Source organism: Lissotriton vulgaris, chromosome 11 (genome assembly GCF_964263255.1).
Source record: "Lissotriton vulgaris chromosome 11, aLisVul1.2, whole genome shotgun sequence".
Classification (NCBI taxonomy): Eukaryota; Metazoa; Chordata; class Amphibia; order Caudata; family Salamandridae; genus Lissotriton; species Lissotriton vulgaris.
In genome coordinates, this window is record NC_141699.1 from 266,021,738 (window position 1) to 266,044,080 (window position 22,343).

Consider the following 22,343-nt stretch of genomic DNA (forward strand, 5'->3'; position numbering starts at 1 on the left):
CTGCAGACTCCTAAGGGAGGGGGCATTGAAAGACCGCCCGGATATAGACCTTGAAGCGGAGGTCCAGAGAGTTCATAGAGACCCTTTTAGAATACACCAAGATCGTAAAGGGCCCAGGAAAATATTGGTCTATTTCCTGACCTACACCGTTAAAGAGCTAATTCTGAGTAGATCTCTACCAAGTGCCTCTCTCCATTATAGGGCCAACCCATATCAGATCAGGTCTGACATAGGAGGCAGAACGGCCCAGAGACAATGGGAACTGGGATCAAGAATGCCGGAGCTAAGATCACTGGGAGTATAAGGAAGAATTTTGTATTGTATGTATAGTTTGTTTATTTTTTTATCTGATGGTGTGTTTTTGTGGACCTCTGTAGGAGTTCTATAACAAAATAAATAAATAATTGGGAATTGGATTGTTGTTTTCTATATATTGTCCCTCGTTTATTATTAAATATGCTTCACTTAAAATCTCTAATTTTTAATTAATTTCCCACTATTCATTCCTTTTTGTTTTTATTCTCTTTTCTTTCCTTGTTACTTTCTTTTTCCAAATTCCTTATTGATCATACATGGATTTTTGAGTACATTGCTTTTGTTACTGTTTTGAGTCATTCATAGGTCTACATGTATTATTCGAAATATAATGCTATATTTTACATTATCTTCTATGTTAAAGCACAATTCTGTTGTTCATTACAGAATGTTTATTATCTTATATTTCATATAACTATGATCAATAAAGTATTTCTAAGACTTAAAAAAAGACTCTTGTCAACTAAAAGATGGCCAACAGATCTCGACCTCTAGATATGGGATTTTTATTATTAATGTGGTTTCAAATGAGTATCCTTGTGTTTTGCTGTTAATCTCCTTCCCGTTTATATCTTAGGACTGCCCTGACAAACATTTTGCATTTCAAGACTAGGGTTCACAATTCATGCACCCAAAGCAAGTCAACAAATTAGGTTCCCATGGCTCAATGTTTGAAGGAAAAGAATAACTTGGTGGTTGAAACTGGAGTTATTTTAGAGATCTTTGTCATAATGTGTAAGGAAGTCAAGGATCTTGTATTTCAAGAAATAGAGAGAACCGGTTTTGGGCTAAACACCTGCCAGGAATACAAAGCAATGTACAAGACTGTGGGAATAGCAGTGCCAACCTTTCAAGTATTAGGAACACAACTTTCAGGGATATACATATTTAGAAAGCAACAAGCCCATGCAATTTTCAATAAAAACAATGATATTCCTGTCGACAACACTTCAAGTAAGTGTTTGGAAGGAAAAGGAGTTGTGGCCAATGCATTTTGGAAATCAGAATGTGAAGACAGTCATAAGCTTACACAGGCTTTTCATAACAGTAGAAGTTTGAACAGTGCAGCAGTGCTCAATGGAGTACATTTTGCATCTCTCAGTCACGAAAGGCATCAGAGGTTATACCAAATGCTCTCATTTACTGGATGAACCAGGCAAGGACAATTCCCATCCACTAACTATTAAGTGAGAAATAATGGAGCATCATTCAGGAAGACTGTGCAATTCACCTCACACTATGTGAAACTGTTCCTGCTAACAGAGTGATAACATCCAACAAAAATAATACTTACATACTTCTTTTCCAGAGCGTCAAAAGACCCCTGAATCCTGCAAAACAGCATTTTAGGAGAAACTTATGCTATACATTCTTGTTATTTGAAATAGAAATAAAATCATGATTTTAACATGCAAGTTGATATGATGCCTTACACATGCAAAATGTGAATAGTACCTTGTCTACACTTTACAACAGTCATTTTAAAAAGTACTGTACAACTTTTTTTCCACTCATGTTTTTACTATCTTACTGTTTTTTTTTTCACAACCAATTTTTATTGAGCAGAAGAGTATTAAGAATGTGGTATCTTCACACACCAAGATCCCCACAACAGTATCAGTGCAATGGTGCCATACTTGGTAATCCATGAAGCAAATGTCGATGAAGCTCAGCTTTAAAGATGCCCTAACAGCCCACCCCAACCCCAACTACACCCCCACCCTTACCCAACACCCCCCCCCACCACACATGTACAGAGGCAACATAAAGACGGTATACATAGAAGAATCAGGTATAATGCAACCAGGGCTTTGCCATTCGGGCCAGAAATGTCACTGCGATCAAATGTCCTCCTCCTGCTCCGCTGGGGGTTCCAAGGACAGGCCACGGTAGTCGGCCCACCGCTTCCAGATTTTGAAATGTTTGCGCGGGCAGCCCCGCGCCTCAAAGACCGGTTTCTCAAGGCCCATAAAGTAGTCCAGCCCAGCCTTCCATGCAGACAGGGGGGGGGCCCTCACAGATTTCCAAGCCCGAGCCAGGTCACGCTTGGCCACGACCAGGCCCAGGAGCAACAGATGGCGCTTATACATGTTACCCCCAACCCCTTCCATAATATGCAGCAGGCCTAGTCGGTGGGTTCGAGGAAGATCCCAGCCCAGGACCTCAGCCAGGCAACTCCATACGCCCCTCCAGAATCCAGCCAGGCGACCACACGACCACACCGTATGCAGCAGGGAGCCAGGCACTTCCCCACAGCGCAGGCACTCCGATGACGCAATCAAACCAGCCTTCCACAAGCGTTCACGTGTATAATAGGCACGATGCAGGTATTTGAACTGTATCAGGCGGAGCCGAACCGCAACAGCGGTGCCGCGCGGGGACTCCAGCGCCTCCCTCCAATCGTCCTCATCCAGGGCGCCCACGTCCACCTCCCACGCCTCCCGAAGGGAGCTGAGAGTGGAGGAGCAGTGAGTAACAAGGGACTGATAAATCCTAGAGACCTTCTTGTCTCCCAAGTCTCCCATAAATACTTTCGCCTCAATTGGGCTGAACTCGGGCAGGGAGTCGAGACCGGCGATGCTCGGGGCAAGGGCATGCCTCAGCTGGAGGTAACGGAAGAACTGGGAGTGAGGCATCTGGAACTCCGTACGGAGGTCCTCAAAGGACTTGAGGGTGGTGCCCGATACGACCTGGCCCAGTTGTGTAATTCCAATAGCCTCCCAACCCTCAAACCCGGCCAGAGCCGCCAGTTCCGGGAGCATGCCATTGTGCCACAGCGGCGTTTCAGCTGTCAGTTTGCCCCACCAACCCATGCGGCGCAGAGACTGCCGCCACACTGCAAAGACCACTTTAGTTACCGACGGCAACCCACGGCGCATACGGGCCGAATAAAGAATGGTGTGGAGCGTACGATCTCCCATGAGATGTCTCTCCAGGGCATAGGCCGGGTCGCTCCTATCCCCGTACCACCAGTCATTAAGGACAAGCAGGTGGGACGCCTGATAGTAGGAGAGGAGGTCGGATGTGGCCAAGCCACCACAGTATGTGGACAGAAAGCACGTCCTCAGGGCCACCCTGGCTGCACCGCCATCCCACAGGAAGCGGCTCAGCACAGAGTTCACCTGGCGGAACCACTCCATGCCAATAGGGTGCGGGAAGTTCTGGAGTTGGTACAACAGCCTCGGCAGCGCCACCATCTTAAAGATGGCCGACCTCCCAAAGATTGTAAGGGGCATCCTGGACCATGTTTTGACATCCGTCCGGACTCGGTCCCATACCGGTAAGACACTGCGTGTCCAGGCCACGGCTCGCGAGGTCGAAAGGAAGACCCCCAGATACCTCAGGCCGTCCGTCGCCACGCGCAAGTCGGCGGCCCAAGGGTCGGCAACCACTCCGCCATGAAGAATCCACAGGGTCGATTTAGACAAATTAAGGTGAAGCCCCGAGACCTCGCCAAACCCCCGCATGATCTCCAAAACTCGGGGGCCCGAGCGCTGCAGATTAGTGAGGAACAGGAGGACGTCGTCCGCATAGAGTGCAATCCTATCTGTTAGGTTATCGTTCCAGACAAAGCCACGTAGATGGGCATCCATTCGGATCCGCGACGCCAGGGGCTCCATGGCCAGGGCAAACAAGTAGGGGGACAGCGGGCAACCCTGTCGAGTGCCACGTCCGATTTGGAAGCGCCCAGAGACCGCACCGGCTACACGGACCGACGCCGTAACATTGGTGTACAGGAGACGAATATAGGACAAGAAGACAGGCCCTAGATTGAGGCGGGCCAGCAAGGTGAACAAATACGCCCAACTCACCGAGTCAAAGGCTCGGTCCATGTCCGCAAGAAGGAGTGCGGCCTGTTCATCCCTAGCACCCATGGCGTCGATCGCTGCCTGTGCCCGCCGGATATTATGCCGGGTGGCCCTGCGCGGCATGAACCCGGCCTGGTCAGGGTGGACCAGGTCGGCGATGTGGGGTAGAAGGCGGTTCGCCAGGGCTTTCGCCAAAATCTTGGCCTCGATGTTGAGGAGGGAGATCGGCCTGTAAGAGTCGTGCCGGTCCGGCGCCCTGCCCGGTTTTAAAAAGACCACGATCTCGGCGTGGCGCCAGTCAGGTGGCAGCTCGCCCCTAGTCCGCGCTGCCTCCAGAGCGTTGCGAAAGTGGGGTCCCAGCTGGACGTGGAACTTTTTATAAAATTCGGCAGGATAACCGCTCGGGCCGGGCGCCTTCCCAGTATTCAGCTGACCAAGGGCCTCCCCAAGTTCCTCGGACGTAAGCGGGGCCTCCAAGGCCGTTCTAGTCTCATCCGGGACTGCCTGCGGGAGTAGGTCGTCCAAGTATGAGGCAATCTCGCCCTCCACCAATGGGTCACGAGGTGCGTATTGTGCCTCGTAGTAGCGGGCAAAGCTAGCCGCCAACAGACCCGGGTCGGTCATGACCGACCCGTCCTCCGCCGCAAGGCCGGGCAGTTCTAGGGGTTGGAAGGTCGCCTGGCAAAGCCTATGTAACATGGTGCAGGACTTATCGCCCCACTGGTACACCCTGCTGCGCGTGGCGAGCCACGCCTGTCGGGCCTCCTCGTATAGGACCGAGGCATACGTCTGCTGGGCCTGCAGGAGCCGTCGCACGGCGCCCTCGTCACCCCCGAGTCGACCACGCTGCTCTAGCTCCTCCACGCGGGCCGCGGCAGTCACAATGGCTTCCCGACGCTCCCGCCGAGCGGCCGCACACCAAGTTATATCAATGCCCCGTATCGTAGGCTTCAGCGCCTCCCACACTACAATGGCATCGACACCCCCCACTAAGTTCTCGCGCCAGAAGTGATCGATCGCTTCGCGTATATGCGTCACGTATTCCGGCTGCTGCAGCTGCCAGGCGGACATACGCCATCGAAAGGGTTGCCGTTTAGAGGGGAGGGTCACGGTGGCCAGGACAGGGGAATGATCCGAGAGGCCCCTGGGGAGTATCGCGGCATCCCTGACGCGGCTCAGACAGGCACCCGGTACAAACAAATAGTCGAGCCTCGAGAAGGACCCATGCACCGCCGATACATACGTGAAGGCCCGCACTGCGGGATGAAAATGCCGCCACACATCAATCCAGCCCAGACTACGCACAGTCGCACACAACCGGGTGGGAGCAGCCGCGGGGGGGGGGGGGTCAGACACTACATGCACTCGCCTCAGGCGGTCCAGGCCCACATCCATGACCTCATTCCAATCACCCCCCACCATGGTCAGGGCCTCGGGGATTTCGTCCCACAGCGCGAATAGCCGCTCAGACAATGCCCATTGCAGGGGGGGAGGGGCGTAAACACTTCCGAAGACCACCGGCTCGGAACCCAGTAGGCCTTGAATGAAGACAAACCTACCCTGAGGATCAATCCATTGCTTCTCATGAACATAGGCCACCCTACGATGTACCAATATGGCCACCCCCCGTGATCCCCTCGCAAAGCCAGCATGGTAAACCTGTTGATAACCGAACCTCTGGAGGCTGAGGGCCTTGGAGCCCAGCATGTGAGTCTCCTGGAGCAGGAGTACATCCACCATCTCCCTCTTCCCCCACCGCAGCACAGCCCCACGCTTGATCTTATCTAGGATACCCCGCACATTCCATGTCACCACCCGCAGGGTCTTCGAGGGAGACATAAGCGCAGTATCAGCCATTGTCAATACACAGTCCAAAATCCGGCCCTCCCTCCCACCCTGGTGCAACCCGCAAACCGATAAAAATCAGAGCCTCAGACATGTGTGGACCCGCCCCCCCAGCCCGCAAACTCAGTGCCCCCTTCCCAACCCGGAACCCCCCCAACAAGCGCAACACCAAAACTCCCCCCCACGCCCCACACCCACCACCCCAATACCTCAGAAAACATTGAAGTATCTGTCGCGGCATGGAGAGACCCGGGTCCAAAACAGAGGACCCAGGGCCCGCCATACCAATGGATCCCAACAACCCCACGATAACACTCACACCACCCCCCCAACAACACTCACATCTGTGAGGGTCTGAGGCCCACAAACGGTACCCCCCGAGCCCCACTGCGTCCCCATGGCAATAACTGGAATCTTCACATGGGAACCGACTGGTACATCAAGGACAGAATGAAACAGTCTCACCAGCCAAAGCAGGGCAGTTCAGTATTCAGCATACAAAGTGCGTGTAAACCCAGCAATGTTCAGCTGCCCGCGTCGGAGTGCTCCGAGTCCCTGGTACCACCCGACTGCGATGCACTGGCGGAGGCCGATCTCTTCTTGGAGCGAGACCTCCGATGGCGGCCCTTCCTGTTCGGGCGATCCGTCCGCTCCGGCGACGATCCCTGGGACCTGCCCGGGTCCAGCCCCGGCTGGGCGTGGGGCCTGAGTCGCACCGCCTCATCGGTCCAGCGGAACACCTCCTCCGGCGAATCGAAGAAATGGGTCCGAGACTGATATATGACTCGCAGGCGAGCCGGATACAGAAGCGAGTATTGGAGCTTGAGGCCCCTAAGCTTAGCCTTGGCGTCCATGAAAGATTGCCTCTGTTGCTGCACCATCTTCGTGTAGTCCGGGAAAATCATGATAGTATGATTCTCGAAGGCGAGTGAGCCCTTGTTCCTCGCCTCCCGCAGGATAACATCCCGGTCATGATAGTTCAGCAGGCGAGCGATAATAGGCCGTGGGCGCTCGCCCTCCGGCGGCCGCTGGGTCAGAGCCCTGTGGGCCCTCTCAATCACGAAGCACGTAGACAGTGCCCCTTCGGGGAGCCAGCTTTCCAGCCACCCGGTTAGGAACCGCTCCATGTTGTCCTTCTCGCATCGCTCAGGAAAGCCAATGAAGCGGAGGTTGTTGCGCCGTGCGCGCCCTTCTGCATCTTCCACGCGGGCCGCCAATGTCTTTTGGATGCTCTCCACCTCCGCCAGTCGCTTCTTTAGGCCACTAATGTCCGCCTCGGTCTCCGTGATACGGGTCTCAGCCCCAGCGATCCGCTCCACCGCGTTGCGGAGGTCCTGGCGCAGGAGCGTGACATCCGCCCCAACCGCTCCAATCTTGGCATCGAGCATGTCTCGGGACTGGGTGATGGCCGCCAGTATAGCCGCATTGTCCGGCCCAGGGCCACCGCTGCCACCGGCCGCCCCGGCGCCACCACTCGGCCCGGTGAATTTATCGATGGGGCCATGTTTAGGCGGGCCACCTCCCCTGTCCCTGGTCATGGCACACGCTAGGCAGGGCGGACACCACCCCTGAACCTTCGGACACTGTCACCAGTCCTGGGCGGGACGGCCCAGATGAGGCCCCAGAGAGGAATGCGGGCCGGCCACCGTGATCGGGCGTCGCGAAAACCGAGGTCCCGGCGTCACCCAGGCGGGACAGGCCGCACCCGCACTCGTCCCCACGAGCGGCCGTCCAAAGTACAAGTGGAAGAAGCTGTGGGTCCGTGGTCTGTGGGCTGCAGCATCAAACGGGCCAGGCCAGGAGGGGCAGATCGGATGCCACTGCCGTCCGCCAGTCCGTCACCGGCCGCCTCGGGGCTCAAGGACCTCCGTCTCCAGACTGTCGCGGGGCCACGCCTCACCGCCTCCGCTCGTTGGTCACACAGGGGGAGAGCCGATGGGTAGGAGCTGATGGCACCGTCCCAATCCTCCAGACGATTGCAGCCAATGAGATGAGCCAAGGGCGGCGTAGCGGATGCCACCCGCACCCGCCAGATCGCAACTGCCGCCAGGCGTCGCGAAACTCGAGGACCCCGGTCTCCGGCCGGCCACCAGGCCGCACTTCGCCGCCGCCTCCCTCCGATCGCAGGAAGGGAAGAAATGCAGGATCGACACACCAAAGTAGACAGGAGACTTCACCAGATCGAGAGCAATCACTGGGTACCAACAGTGGGCTCGGGGGTCAGGATACATGATCAAATTAAGTCCGGGCCGGCGGGAGCTCTACAAGGCTGCGACCGCCATCTTCGCCCGCCAAGCCACGCCCTACTATCTTACTGTTTTGACGAATTTTTATCTTTTTAACTGTCAATGCCAAAAACTTCCGTTTTATTTTAAATATGGAGAATTCTTCTCCTATGCCAAAGTCTCTCGTTTAGGCTTTTATAGGGCAGGATGAAGTTTAAACGGAATGCTATAATGATTCCATTTACTTTCTTGATGTCGCTGGGCTCAGAAGAGAAGATTTCAAGCAAATCTAAAAATGATTCAGTGCTGGAAGGAGATAACTACCAACATTAAATGAAATATGGTAGGGTAGGCATTCCCATTTGCATCAATAGGAATTAACAAATAACTTTTGCCATAGACTGGAAATCAGTATAACAAATCTACTAATGTTGCATAATATACTTCAACTGCAGCACTTGCAACTAACAATGAAAACTAAATCTGGGATCATTGAGTGGCATGTTGCCCCCCACAAAGCATATCAATGCCTCTCGAGAAGTAGCGAGCGCTATATAAGCCTACAATAGAAAACCTTTTTTTGCAAGATTCTTAAGCCACACATTAGTCTGCACACTCACATTACATCAAATCTGAGCAACAGGGCTCATCTGATCCTTGAGTGAGTGTTAGTCCTGTAGGCCATAACAGAACCAAAAAATACTACACACACTTGACCCTTCAAGCTCACCCATTTGGAAGTACCACAGTGCCAACACTGCTCAGCAGGCTTCTAAATGAAGAAGGTTCGGCAGGGTGGGGGATCAATGAGAAAGAGCGGGCTTCAGTAGGTCAGTGGGGCACCAGTGGGTTCTGATAGTTATATTATAGTATGACAGTAGAGATATGTCTATATTTTCAGACTTTAATAAAGCTTAAGTCAGATGTGCAAGGTAGGTGATGCTACTTAAGTATGTGAGAGATTTCTCTTGTAGCGAAGTAAAGGGAATTCCAACGACGGCCCTCAACAAACAACCAAAAAAGAGATGAGAGGCATGATAGGGAGCAAACAGTTGTAGTGTCAGTAGGCGGTTTGTTTTCTGGCAATTAACCCGAGGTTCTAGAAAACAGTTAGGAATCAGCAGAGAAGTATCATTAGGGAAGCGATTTCACCTCCTCTGGATTATGTGCTGCTTGAAGACTTCAAGTCAAGCCCTAGCATATCCGCCTCAGTTGTAGACATTCTTCACCCCACACACAAAGCCCCCACAGGCAGGACAAGAGCCGTTCACACGCATTAAGGCCCTGAGAGCTCTCTAAAGACTTATTGCAAAAAGAATCCTATAGAGCTCTCAGTAGATCCGTTAAGTTTCGCGCAGCAAAGCTGTCTCCATTACCAAAACCATTTGGTTATTCATATACTTTCTACGCTTAATTATGAACTCTGAGACTGAACTGTCACTTGCCCAATTAGCACTCCAACCGTCCAAAAAACGCCCACTCCATCTCCTCAACGGTTCATCATATTTTTAATGCGGTATACAGCTTGTGGCCTAGAAACGCAGTCCTATTTTAAATATCGGTAACACAGAAAGAAACCAGTAGAGTTTTGGCAGCCATTCTAGGCAACGGGTTCCCCGGCAGGGAGGCGCTTCACTCTTATGATGCTAGACGTACCTTTTGCAGGGTTTTGTTTCCGGAATTCAAAAGATCACATGACCACAAATATACGGGGTAATTTTCAAAAGTGAGCTCTGCAGCCTCTAAAAAACAACTGGGAGCCCCGCGCGGCAGCAGGGAAGGGAAACTGCGAGATTCCCTTGTGCAAACGTGCCACCATATGCCGTCACCATATGGCACGCGCGCTCCCGCAAGGAAATTGCCAGACGTTCATGCGTTGCCATTGCAAGCAATGTAACGTGTGCACGTATTTGCAAGGAAAGCTGAGTTGATGGCTACAGGTCTCTCTCCTTTGCAGTGCATGTGCGCTGCGTAGGCGAGACCTAAAAAAGACAGAGCCAAATAACACAAAAGCTGTGCATGAAAACAGAAAGAGTTTCTGAATGTGACAATGCCTCTGCCCCTAACTTACACTTTTCAGATTTAAAAAAACAGTCAGTTAGAGCAAACCAACATTTAGTTTTTTTTAAATAGTCTTTTTATTAAACAATTGCTCAGTATGCATTAATGATTACAACATTAGGTATGCACATAGCGTGTCAGTATGAAGAGAATACCACCACATTCCGTGGCAGATAACAATGAAATCATCTAGTATTACACTTATACAAGGCTGCAGGCACAAGGTAACATGGAGAACAATGCAAATGGAAGTCGCCTTTCTCCTTCCTCCCACACATGTTAATTTGTTATGTTATGTTAATTTATTTTGTATAGCGCATGGCTACCCCAGCAACGGGGCGTCCCAGCGCTTGTGGACATGTCAGAGGATGTAACTGCGAGGCAGGTGGGAGTGATTTACATGGAAGAGAACAACCAGGTTTTGATCTGTTTACGGAAAAGCATGTGGTTAGTGGAAGCCCAAGCCTTTAGGGGGATCGAATTCCATTGCTTCGGGGCCAGGTACCTGAAGGAGCGACCACCAGCTCTACTTCTCCGGATCTTAATTGTACTGGTGAGGGATTATTCAAAACCCTGGCGAGGGATTATTCAAAACCCTCTGTATTGTCTTCAAGGCACTGCATGGTTTTGGCCCGGTGTTTCTTCAAGGTCATTTCCAGTGGTACAGACCAGGGAGACAACTGAGGTCTGCCACTATGGGACTGATTAAAACAACTGGGGAGGCAGGAGCTTTGTGGGGGGAGCAGCAAAGGCATGGAACTCCCTCCCTTTGACCCTCAAACTAAACACAAACTTGTTAGCCTTTAGGAAAAATCTTAAAACATGGCTTTTTACTCTCTAGCCCGGGAGTCTGAACCTCAGGGAATTGTCATCTGCGGCGTACCACAAGGATCTTCACTCAGCCCCACCCTCTTCAACGTATACATGAGCCCCCTCGCGGTCATCGCACGCCAACACAACCTCAACATCATCTCCTATTCTGACGACACTCAACTGATCCTCTCACTCACCAAAGACCCGAACACGGCCAAAACCAACCTGCATGAAGGAATGAAAGAAGTAGCCGAATGGATGAAGCACAGCCGTCTGAAACTGAACTCAGACAAAACAGAAGTCCTCATCCTAGGCACCTCCCCCTCCGCCTGGGATGACTCTTGGTGGCCAGAGGCCCTTGGAAAAGCACCCATCCCGACGGACCACGCACGGAACCTGGGCGTCATCCTGGATTCCTCTCTCTAGATGAACAGGCAAGTCAACGCCGTTTCTTCATCTTGCTTCAACATTCTTCGCATGCTCAAAAAAACATTTCGCTGGATCCCCACCGAAACTAGAAAAACGGTCACCCACGCTCTGGTCACGAGCCGACTGGACTACGGAAACACCCTTTACGCCGGTACCACCGCAAAACTCCAGAAAAAACTCCAACGCATCCAGAACGCTTCAGCCAGGCTCATATTAGACATCCCGCGTAAAGAACACATCTCTGGTCACCTGAAAAACCTCCACTGGCTACCCGTCAATAAGAGGATTACTTTCCGGCTCCTAACCCACGCACACAAAGCACTCTACGAAATCGGACCCGAATGCCTCAACTCACGACTGTCCTTCTACACCCCCCCCGCCAGCTACGATCCTCCAACCAAGCCCTTGCCACTGTACCCCGCATCAACAAAACCACCATGGGAGGTAGATCCTTCTCCTACCTGGCAGCTAAAACCTGGAATTCACTTCCCACTCACCTTCGCCTTACTCAGAACCACCTAGCATTCAGAAAACAACTTAAAACGTGGATATTCGACAAGTAATTCCCCACCCGTCTTCAAGCGCCTTGAGACCCTCTGGGTATGTAGCGCGCTATACAAATTATTTGACTTGACTTGACTTGACCACTTCAGCGCCAGGACAACGATTGGTATTTGCGCGCTCTATAAGTGTTAAAATAAATAAATAGATCCGCCGAGCGGAGGGCGTGCGTGGGGGCATAGAGAGCACAGAGTCCCTGCAGAATTTGTGGACCGGAGCTATCCAAAATTTTATGGGTTATGCACAAAACTTTGAATTGGATGCGCTGTTTAATTGGCAGCCAATGCAGGCGTCTAAGAATCGGCGAGGTATGACAGGTTTTTTGCAGTGCAAACAGAATACGGGCGGCAGCATTCTGAGCTCTTTGTAGCCTATTTATCACTGTCAGGTTAGAGCCAAGCATAAGAGCATTACAATAGTCTAGATGGGATAAGACTAAAGCCTGGACTATAACCTGACGAGTGAGAGGCTCGAAGAAGCCCAGAATGGGTTTAAGGGAGCGTCGGCGGCCATAGCAAGTGTCTGCCACTTTTTTGGCATGTGTCTCCAGAGAGGGTGAGTTGTCTAACATCATCCCTAGGTTTTTGACTACTTCCTTAGGGATAGGTGGAGGTCCCAATAAGGAAGGCCACCAATGACTGTCCCATCTCTGAGTTTGCTTGCCTATTACAAGTACCTCAGTTTTGGAGGAATTTAGCTGCAGACAGTTCTGGGACAGCCAATTTGATATGGCCAGAATGTCTTCTTGGAATTTGGTTTGGTCCAACTCTGTGTTTTTGGAGCAGGTAAAAATAAGCTGTGTATCGTCAGCGTACGATATTAGCCTTATCTTACGGTCTCGAGCCAGCACAGCCAAGGGGCGGACATGCACATTAAACAATGTGGGGCTAAGTGCAGAGCCCTGCGGGACCCCACACTCCAGAGAGTGCCTGCTGGACGAGTGCTGTGGAGCATGCATCTAGAAGGAACGGTCAGATAAAAAAGACACAAACCAATCCAAGGCGCTCCCTCTAACTCCGATCTCCCACAGTCGCTCAAGCAAGATCCTGTGGGAGACCGTGTCAAAGGCCGCACCCAAGTCCAGCAGAATCAAAAAACGAGGTCTCGCCCTGGTCCTGCACCTCCCTTAGGTGTTCCGTAACGGCCAATAAGGCAGATTCCATGCTGTGCTTGGCACGGAAACCATTCTGGGACTCGTCCAATATTCCGTTAGATTCCAAGTAGGTGGTCGAGATGGAATTTACATGGGCTTCCGCTATCTTAGCAAGGTAAGGTAGTAGGGAAATAGGTCTGTAGCTATCTGGCCTGGCGGGGTCCAATGTTATTTTTTTTAAGCGAGGGACTACCTTAGCATGCTTCCAGGATTTAGGGATGGTAGCTGACTGAAAAGAGTTGTTGATCAGCGTCAGCCCCTCCCGCAAGATGGAATCATGGAAAGTTCTGAACAACTCAGGTTTTACGGGGTCTTCCGGGGAGCCAGACTTTAACTTTAAGGCCAAAGATTCCATCACCGTCCGCTCAATCGATGGCAGACTTGAAGTGAGCATTGAAGGGCATCCGTACCTATGGTAGAGCTAGCGGTCATAGTGTGTCCGTCCGGCTTTAGGGAGTTATAAATCCCTTTTACTTTATCCAGGAAGAAACATGATAACTCTTCGCACTGTGCGTCCGATACTATCAAATTGTCTGTTCCCTCCGGAACCTTAGTCAGGTCCTTCACTAAGGCAAAGATAGTTTTAGAACGGTTGGTGCTAGAGTTAATCAGATTAGTATAGTATTTTGATTTGGTCGACTTAATGAGTCTATGGTATTCTTTAGTGGCAGATCTGAAGCTAGTTTTGGCCAGATGATCATATGATCGCCTCCAGGTGTGCTCCAGTAGCTTGCATTGCTTTTTTTTACCGCAAGTGCCTCAGAATACCACGGATGGGATTGCACCCGCTTGGGCCTTGACCGTTTCATTGGAATGAAATGGTCAAGTGCCTCTTTTATCCATCCCCTATAGGCTAGGTCGGCCTCATCAATATTACTAGGACAGACTGGACATGATGCTTTCAATCTGGTTTCAAATGTGGCATTATCAAGTTTATTCCACAGGCGTCTCCACAATAGGGGGGGGCTTTTCCCTATGACCGGCTGGGATCTTAATAGAAATAAGAACCGGGAAATGATCAGTCCAACTAAGGGGGCTAGGGGTAGTAGTTGTAATTTCGTGGATATTTGTGGACCCAGGGTCTAGAAGATGACCTGCCTGATGTGATGGCCCATTAACTAGCTGGATCAACTGACAAGCCTCCAAGTCTCCCAGAAATTTTAGTATACTGGGACAGTCATGGCGTTCAAGATGAAGATTGAGATCCCCCAACACAGTAACGTTTGCTGATTGAAGGGCTAGTGCCGAAATAGTTGATACCAGTGAGTCCTGGAAGGCACTCGCTGGCCCTGGAGGACGGTACATCAGCAGACCTGTAAGAGTGAAAGCGTCAGAGACCCTCACCTTGAAAGTCGCACTCTCACAATTAGCTATGTTAGTGGGGTTCAGGGTACAGCTATAGTTGCTTCAGAAAATTACCGTTAAGCCACCCCCCTACCTATGGGTCTATTCTGGATACATATCGAATAGCATGGGGGTAAAGCCAGGGTTAAGACAACTGGGGTGTCATCAGTTATCCATGTTTCTGTCAGAAACAAAAGGTCGGGGGAAGAGTCTGTGATTAGCTCATAAACATCTTCATGGTGCTTCACCAGCGACCTGCAATTTAGGCTCACTATGCTTAATTTTGTGAAATTATTGACCACTTGGGCTTCAGCTATTGGCATCGAATGGACCTATGAGGCCATGAAGCCACAGCGGTCGCAGTGAGCGCACAGGGAGCCAGGGTGCCACATATGTGCCATACAGTTTGCATGACTCCTGATGGCCATCAACTCCTCACGTGCGTAGGGGGCTGCGCGGGAGAATGGTGTGCTGCCTAAATAGGCACCGGACCCGCCTCTGGCGGAAGTGAGACGCCCTCAGGGGCCGGGCCAAAGGTCAGGAACGCCCTCCACGCAAGCGGCACAAGCCGTGGTGGAACGGGGCGGTGACCGAGCAACAAACAGGGTGAGTTACACTAACATACAGTTTAAAAACAGATTGCCAAAATGTCAGAGTGAGGATTATATAAAAAACAGAGAACAAACTTAGTATTCGCTACACCAGCTCCTCGCATATCAGGCGCGTCCGCTGCACGGGAGAATGGTGTGCTGCCTAAATGGCACCGGACCCGCCTCTGGCGGAAGTGAGACGCCCTCAGGGGCCGGGCCAAAGGTCAGGAACGCCCTCCACGCAAGCGGCACAAGCCGTGGTGGAACGGGGCGGTTACCGAGCAACAAACAGGGTGAATTACACCAAGTTACAGTTTAAAAAAACAGATTGCCAAAATGTCAGAGTGAGGATTATTTAAAAAACATAGAACAAACTTAGTATTCGCTACACCAGCGCCTCACATATCAGGCGCGTCCGCTGCGCGGGAGAATGGTGTGCTGCCTAAAAAGGCACCGGACCCGCCTCTGGTGGAAGTGAGACGCCCTCAGGGGCCGGGCCAAAGGTCAGGAACGCCCTCCACGCAAGCGGCACAAGCCGTGGTGGAACGGGCGGTGACCGAGCAACAAACAGGGTGAGTTACACCAAGATACAGTTTAAAAAACAGATTGCCAAAATGTCAGAGTGAGGATTATTTAAAAAAACAGAGAACAAACTTAGTATTCGCTACACCAGCGCCTCGCACAGGCACATCTCCTGTCACACCCCAAGCCCTCTCTGTATTGGCTCCATTTGCCCCAAATCGTCTTATACTTTTGAGGACAGCCTGACTCTTATAGACTTCATGTTCCTCAAGCTGACACCAATCAAAATCGTTCTTCCAGTCCATGAGGGCCAGGGGTTCACTCGCCCACCACTTTTTTGCAATATTTTGTTTGGCTACCACAGCTGCCAATATCAACCATATTTTAACGAACCAGGGCCAAGTCTCTTCCCGTTATGTATAGAACCAGCCACCTAGTGTCAAGAGGTACCGCAAGGCCTGTGACCACGGACATGACCTGTGTGACCCCTTTCCAATACTGTGGGATCACCAGACAGTCCCAAAGCATGCAGAAAAATAAGCCTACCGAGCCACAACCCCTGGCTCCAAGGTCTGAGACACAGCTACCCAGGCGGTGCAGCAAGGATCTAGAATATTAGGATCTGTGCAATATGCGTAGTTGTATGAGACAAAAACAAGCCTGCACTGCTATTTCTCTCAGGCTCTGGAGGGCCTCTACCCAGTCATCGTCCTCTAGAAGACCAATGTCTCCCTTGCAGGCTTCCCTCAATGAACAGAGAAGGTTGGGGGAGTTGTTCAGTATTTTCCAGTATATTAATGAGACTGCCTTGGCTGGCATTGGGTCCAGTAGCGATCCTCAAATGGTGAGGACTCCTCAAGCATTTCCCCCTCCGGGACATGACATGCAGTATGAGTGTCAGTTGCAGGTATTTGTATTGCTTCCCAGACCCCATGTCACATTCAGCCTTGAGGTCAGTGAAGGTCAAATATGTTCCCCCACTCCAAACATCCCCAAGGCGATCGATTCCTATTAGTCCCCATAGTAGAGGGCCTACAATTTCCCCACCTCCCTAAGTTGTGCACCGTACCATAGTGGGTTCTCAGCTGTGAATTTATCATCCCAGTCCAAGTATATATTGGCCTCATGCCACTCCGCAAAGACCACCTCAGTATGACTTAGCAAGGGCCCATTTTCTTTTTGTCCTACATGATGAAAGGAAAGCCCCAGTCACCCGTAGCCGTGTGATCTACCCTGTATGCCAGCTCCTCCAAATCGCCAAATACCCTTTCAATAATTACCATCAATTAGGCAACCCAATAATAAGCGTGCATGTCAGTGACAGCCAGTCCCCCCTCGAACACCCTCCCTGCAGCTTACTGAGGGAGATCGGCAAGCTACCACCACCCCAGAGAAGCTTGAGCAATACACTGTTACCTATATTGAAAAAAATTCCTTGCACCCTATATGGTGTATTTTGAAGGGCATTCAGCATGCGGGTGAGGGTCATCATCTTAAAAGCATTACTTTGCCCATCAAAGAAATCGGGAGTACTCTCCAATAGGTCAGATGCTCCCGAAAACGTTAAAATTGAATGAACAAGTTCCGGTGCAAGAAATCCTTGATATCCCTGGTCACGAAGATACCTAGTTATCGAAAACCTTTAGACACCACCGGAGTTAGGCAGGCCGACGGGAAGACTGGGTGGCCCCGCGTCAGAGGGAAAATGAGAGACTTATCCGAGCGACAGCAGAGGCCGCAAGACATGTAAAAGGAGATTCTCTCCTCCCACGCCTCATTCCTCTGTATGCCCCACAGGAGAGGGTCTTGCCGGATCCAAGCCGCCAAAGGCTCCATCGCCAAGGCAAATATAATTGGTGATAAGAGGCACCCCTGACGCGTGCCCCTGTGAAGGGTCGAAATGTCAGGAAACCACGCTTTTCACTGGTACCCTGTCCATGGGATACCGATATAAAAGTTGGAACCAGAATTTAGGGTCAGAGCCCAGCCAGGGCAGCACTACAAACAGATATGCCACTTTATGCTATCAAAAGCAATTCTTGCATCCAGAGAGAGCACATTGGCTTACTCTGCTGCTAGTGCCACCGTCGTATGCATCACCACGTAGAGCTGCCTTAAATTGAGTCGGGTACCCCTGCACGACATGTACCTGGATTGGTCCAGTTGTATCACGGAGGATATCGCCCTCACTAGGCTGTTAGCCAAGGCCTTGGCCAATATTATAGCCTTCAAATTAAGTAATGAAATGAGCCTGTATGAACTGCAGGTCGTATGGACCTGCCCTTCTTTAGGAGAACCACAATCATGGCCGTCCTTTGATCAAGCAGGAGAGCTCCACCCTTCTTCGCCGTTTTAAACATTTAGAGCATGTGTGGTGCTATCTGATCTGCCATGCATTTAAACAGTTCTACAGGCAATCAGTTAGGCCCCGCTGCTTTCCGGATTGTAGCCCAGGACGCCTCCTCAACATCCTTCGCCGTCAGGTCCTGTCCTAATACTTCCCGGTACTCAGTAGAGAGCACGCTGAGCGCAAGATCCTCCAAGAGTTCAGCGGAATCATCCCGGGACCTAAGGGTCTCGGAGGGATATTAGTTTTCATAATACTATGCGAATGCTTCAGCTATATTGTGCTGGGAATTGTGAACCCTACACCTGTGGTCCTCAACTTTGACTACTCAATTTCAATTCCTATCTCTCTTATCTTACCAAGCAATACGTTTATTGGCTTTAACTCCAGTATCCTACAACCAACTTTGAGTTGCCAAGGCGTGCACCCGAACAGCGTTTTCAACAAGTTCCATCAGCACCTGCTGTTTCAATCTAATGATATGAATCAGCCCACCCACCAGAAACACAGCTTTGAATGTCAGGCAACTTTTACGGTTCTTGGAGGCAAGATCCAGTTGTGAAGATGATGAGACCATCTTTGCTGTGAATATTGAAAATGCCTTTGATAACCTTGAGTAGGCCTACCTATTTGCGGTTATGAAGAAAATCAGCTTGGGACCTGCATTCATTCAGTGGACGGCATTGTTGTATTCAGACTCTACTACTCGGATCAAGAAGCTGCAAGGTGGAGCGAGGTACGCAACAGTGTTGCCCATTATCACACCTGCTGTTTGCCCTGGCTATGGAGCCGATGGCTGTCAAGGCTCGTACAGGCCACAACTTCCATGGTTTGGAGGAGGCTGGTCAGATCCATCACATTGTCCAATATGAACATAAGTTACTTACCTGTAAACTGTGGTTCTCCAGTATTGGTGTCTTTCATAGATTCACATGCTTGAATATTCCCCGTCGTCGAAGTGGGAGTCCCACGGTACATAAAATAGCAGTAATATATGCATATATAAGTAAAATTATTATAATTATAAAAATACATATACATATATATATAAAATACAGTAAACTCAAAAGTACCATAGAACTGAATAGGCCCATAGAAAGCCTAAGGGAGAAGACTCAACTTGGTAACATATCGGTGTCATTATGTTTTGGTCCAAATTCCAGCCAATCAGGTTGTAGTTCCCTCTAGAACCTTCTCCTCAGAAGCCCAAGACCTCAGATTTTCGTAGCACAGAGTAACCAAAGTGCCTGAGGAGAAGAGAGAGCCTCTGAGGGGAGGATGGGAGGGTCGCATGTGAATCCATGAAAGACACCAATACTGTAGAACCACAGTTTACAGGTAAGTAACTTATGTTCTTCTCCAGTATTAGGGGTGTCTTTCATAGATTCACATGCTTGAATAAGAGTAGAAAGCAGTAACCATCATATAAGTCATAAAGAAAACAGAAATTTCAAGCATATAATAGACATATCATATTAAAGAGAGATAACCTATATGACAGGAGGCGGGTAGCAACAGAGGCTCACCTTTAATGGAAAAGATTCCGCAGCACCGCTTGTCCTACTGCTGCATCTGCGGCATCTGTTGACTGCAGATAGTAGTGCTTCGTAAAAGTATGGCTGCTCGACCACGTAGCAGCTCTGCAGTTGTGTCATAGAAGTACCCCCGCAAAAAGGGCAGTCGAAGCTGACACAGCTCTAGTAGAATGAGCACGTACTGGAGCTGGAAGAGGCTTGCCAGCTCGCTGATGACAAAAGGCAATAGTGGAAGAAATCCACCTAGTAATAGTTTGTTTGGTAACAGGTTGTCCTTTAGAGACCAGGCCATAGGCCACGAACAGTTGATCAGATTTCCTGAAGGATGCAGTGCGCTGAACATAAAACTTGAGGCAACGTTTTATATCCAGGGAATGTAATGAACGTTCCGCAGGAGTTTGTGGATCCGGAAAGAAAGTCTTTAAAATGACCGGTTCATTGAGATGAAAATCACTGGGAACTTTCTACATGAGGAATTTCAAGCTTGCTGAATGGATGGGTTCAAATGGAGGTAGGAGGAGCCGAGACAAGACTAGGTTTAAGCGCCAAGTGGGCGGAGGCCGTCGAATGGGTGGAAACATTCGGAAGAGACCTTTGAAAAACTGTTGAATGATTCTAGATGAATACAGTGAAGTAGATCCATCATGGCGGAAGCGGGAGAGAGCCGCTAGAAATACCTTCAGAGTGGAGTGGGAAAGTCCTGACTTCGCAAGGGATAAGAAGAAAGGCAGAATCTGCTCTGGTTTAGCCGTCATTGGATCCAAGGCCTTGGAGTGACACCAGACACAGAAACGCTTCCACTTCAGCTGATAGGTTTTAATGGTGGAAGGAGCACGGGCATGCGCTAACACCTTTCTACAATCTGCGTCGATGGTCAGACGCGCAAATTCATGGTGCTGAGGTTCCAGGCATGGAGTTGAAGGTATGCTGGATCCGGATGGCAAATCTGCCCCTGTTGCATCGTGAGGAGTTGAGGCAACGGATGAAGCGGAATTGGCTCGCTCTGGGAGAACAAGAGGAGGTCCGGGAACCATGGACGTCTCGACCACTTGGGTGCGATCAAAATTATTTGGCAGGGTTGAAGCCTCATCCTGTGCAACAAGCGTGGAATCAGGGGAAGCGGAGGAAAAGTGTAGCTGAATGCGTTCGACCAGCTGATCGAAAATGCATTTCCGCTCGACACTCTGTGGGGATAAAGACTTGCAAAGCATTGGCATTTCTTGTTGGTGACAGTCGCAAAAAGATCTATCTGCGGATGGCCCCACTGGAGGAAAATGAACTCCAAAGTTGGTTGATTGAGTTCCCACTCGTGATTGTCTGTGAAAGACCTGCTGAGTGTGTCCGCCAGAACATTGGAAACACCTGGCACATGAATGGCAGTGAGGTGAATTTGGTGACGAATCGCCCAATTCCATATCTCCTGTGCTTGTTGGGAAAGCAAAAGGGACCTGGTGCCGCCCTTCTTGTTCAGGTAATGCATGCTGGTGGTGTTGTCTGTTCTTACCAGCAGAGATTGACCTTGAACAATCCGTTGGAAAGACTTCAAGGCCAGGAAGATCGCCAGGAGCTCTAGGCGATTTATATGCCAAGTGCGTTGAACCGCGGTCCATTTTCCTTGCACTGAGAGACCTTCGAGATGTGCCCTCCAGGGATGCATCGGTCGTAAGAGTTAGAGTTGGAGTAACGTCTCGAAAAGACCGACCCTTTGAAATGTTTGGAGGTCACCACTCCAGAGCCTTTTGGATACGGGGCGTGAGAAGGATCCTGTCGTTGAACGATCCTGACACCTGCTTCCACTGCTTGTCTAACTCCTCTTGGATGACCCTCATATGAAGTCTGCAGTGGGGAATCAACTGTATGGCAGAAGAAGACATGCCGAGGAATGATTTTAACCTCCTGACTGAAACGTACAGTTTTGACTGGAGTGATCGTACCATCTGGAGCATACAGTCTTGTCGTTCTTGGGAGACAAAAGCCATTGCCAGATGAGAATCTAGAAAGGCTCCTAGAAAATCTCGCCGTTGAGATGGGCGAAAGTGTGACTTTTGGCAATTGATGGAAAGTCCCAAGTCTCGAAACAGGGAGAGGCAAGTCTGTGTATGCTGGATTGCCAGTTGAAGATTCGGAGCCTTTATGAGACAATCGTCCAGGTATGGATATAATTGTATGCCTTGTAGGAGTAGAAAGGCAGCTACCGGGGCCATGATCTTGGTAAAGACCCTCGGTGCTGAACGGAGGCCGAATGGAAGGACCTTGAATTGGAAATGTAAGTGTCCGACAGTGAAGCGCAGATACTTCCTCTGTTTGGAATGGATTGGCACATGGAAGTATGCGTCCTGGAGGTCGATCGTTGAGAAGAATTCCCCTGGAATGAGGTAATTGAGGATTTGAAACAGAGTTAACATCTGGAAGGTTTTTGCAATGATGAAATTGTTCAGGGCCCGTAAATCCAAAATTGGACGCCACTCTCCCGACTTTTTCTTTACTAAGAAATACCGGGAATAGAATCCCTTGCAGCGTTGATCTAGCAGCACTACCTCGATGGCCCCTTTTTGGATCATTAGTTTTACCTGAGCCAAAAGTTCTTTGAGGTGGGGAGAGGGTGGTCCCGAGGGTGGATGAGTGGGAGGGAATTTTGTGAATTCCAAGGTATGGCTTTGGAGATAACGTTCAGGACCCATCGGTCGGAGGTGATTTCGGACCATTTGCAAATGTACTTTGAGATGCGACCTCCAAGATGCACTGTCGGCAGACGAAAGGAACTGAGACTGTCACTGTTTTTTGTTGTTTGCGC

The 22,343-nt window shown here is 50.2% G+C and overlaps 1 protein-coding gene across 1 annotated transcript in view; it reads right to left on the reverse strand.

The window, feature by feature from the left end:
* Positions 1-22,343, reverse strand: part of HORMAD2 (HORMA domain containing 2) — a 599,551-nt gene that overhangs the window by 293,794 nt on the left and 283,414 nt on the right. Inside the window, exon 3 of the mRNA XM_086943209.1 lies at positions 1,610-1,646. Within this exon, the coding sequence (XP_086799335.1) occupies positions 1,610-1,646 (37 nt within the window). The remainder of the gene's footprint in view (positions 1-1,609; positions 1,647-22,343) is intronic.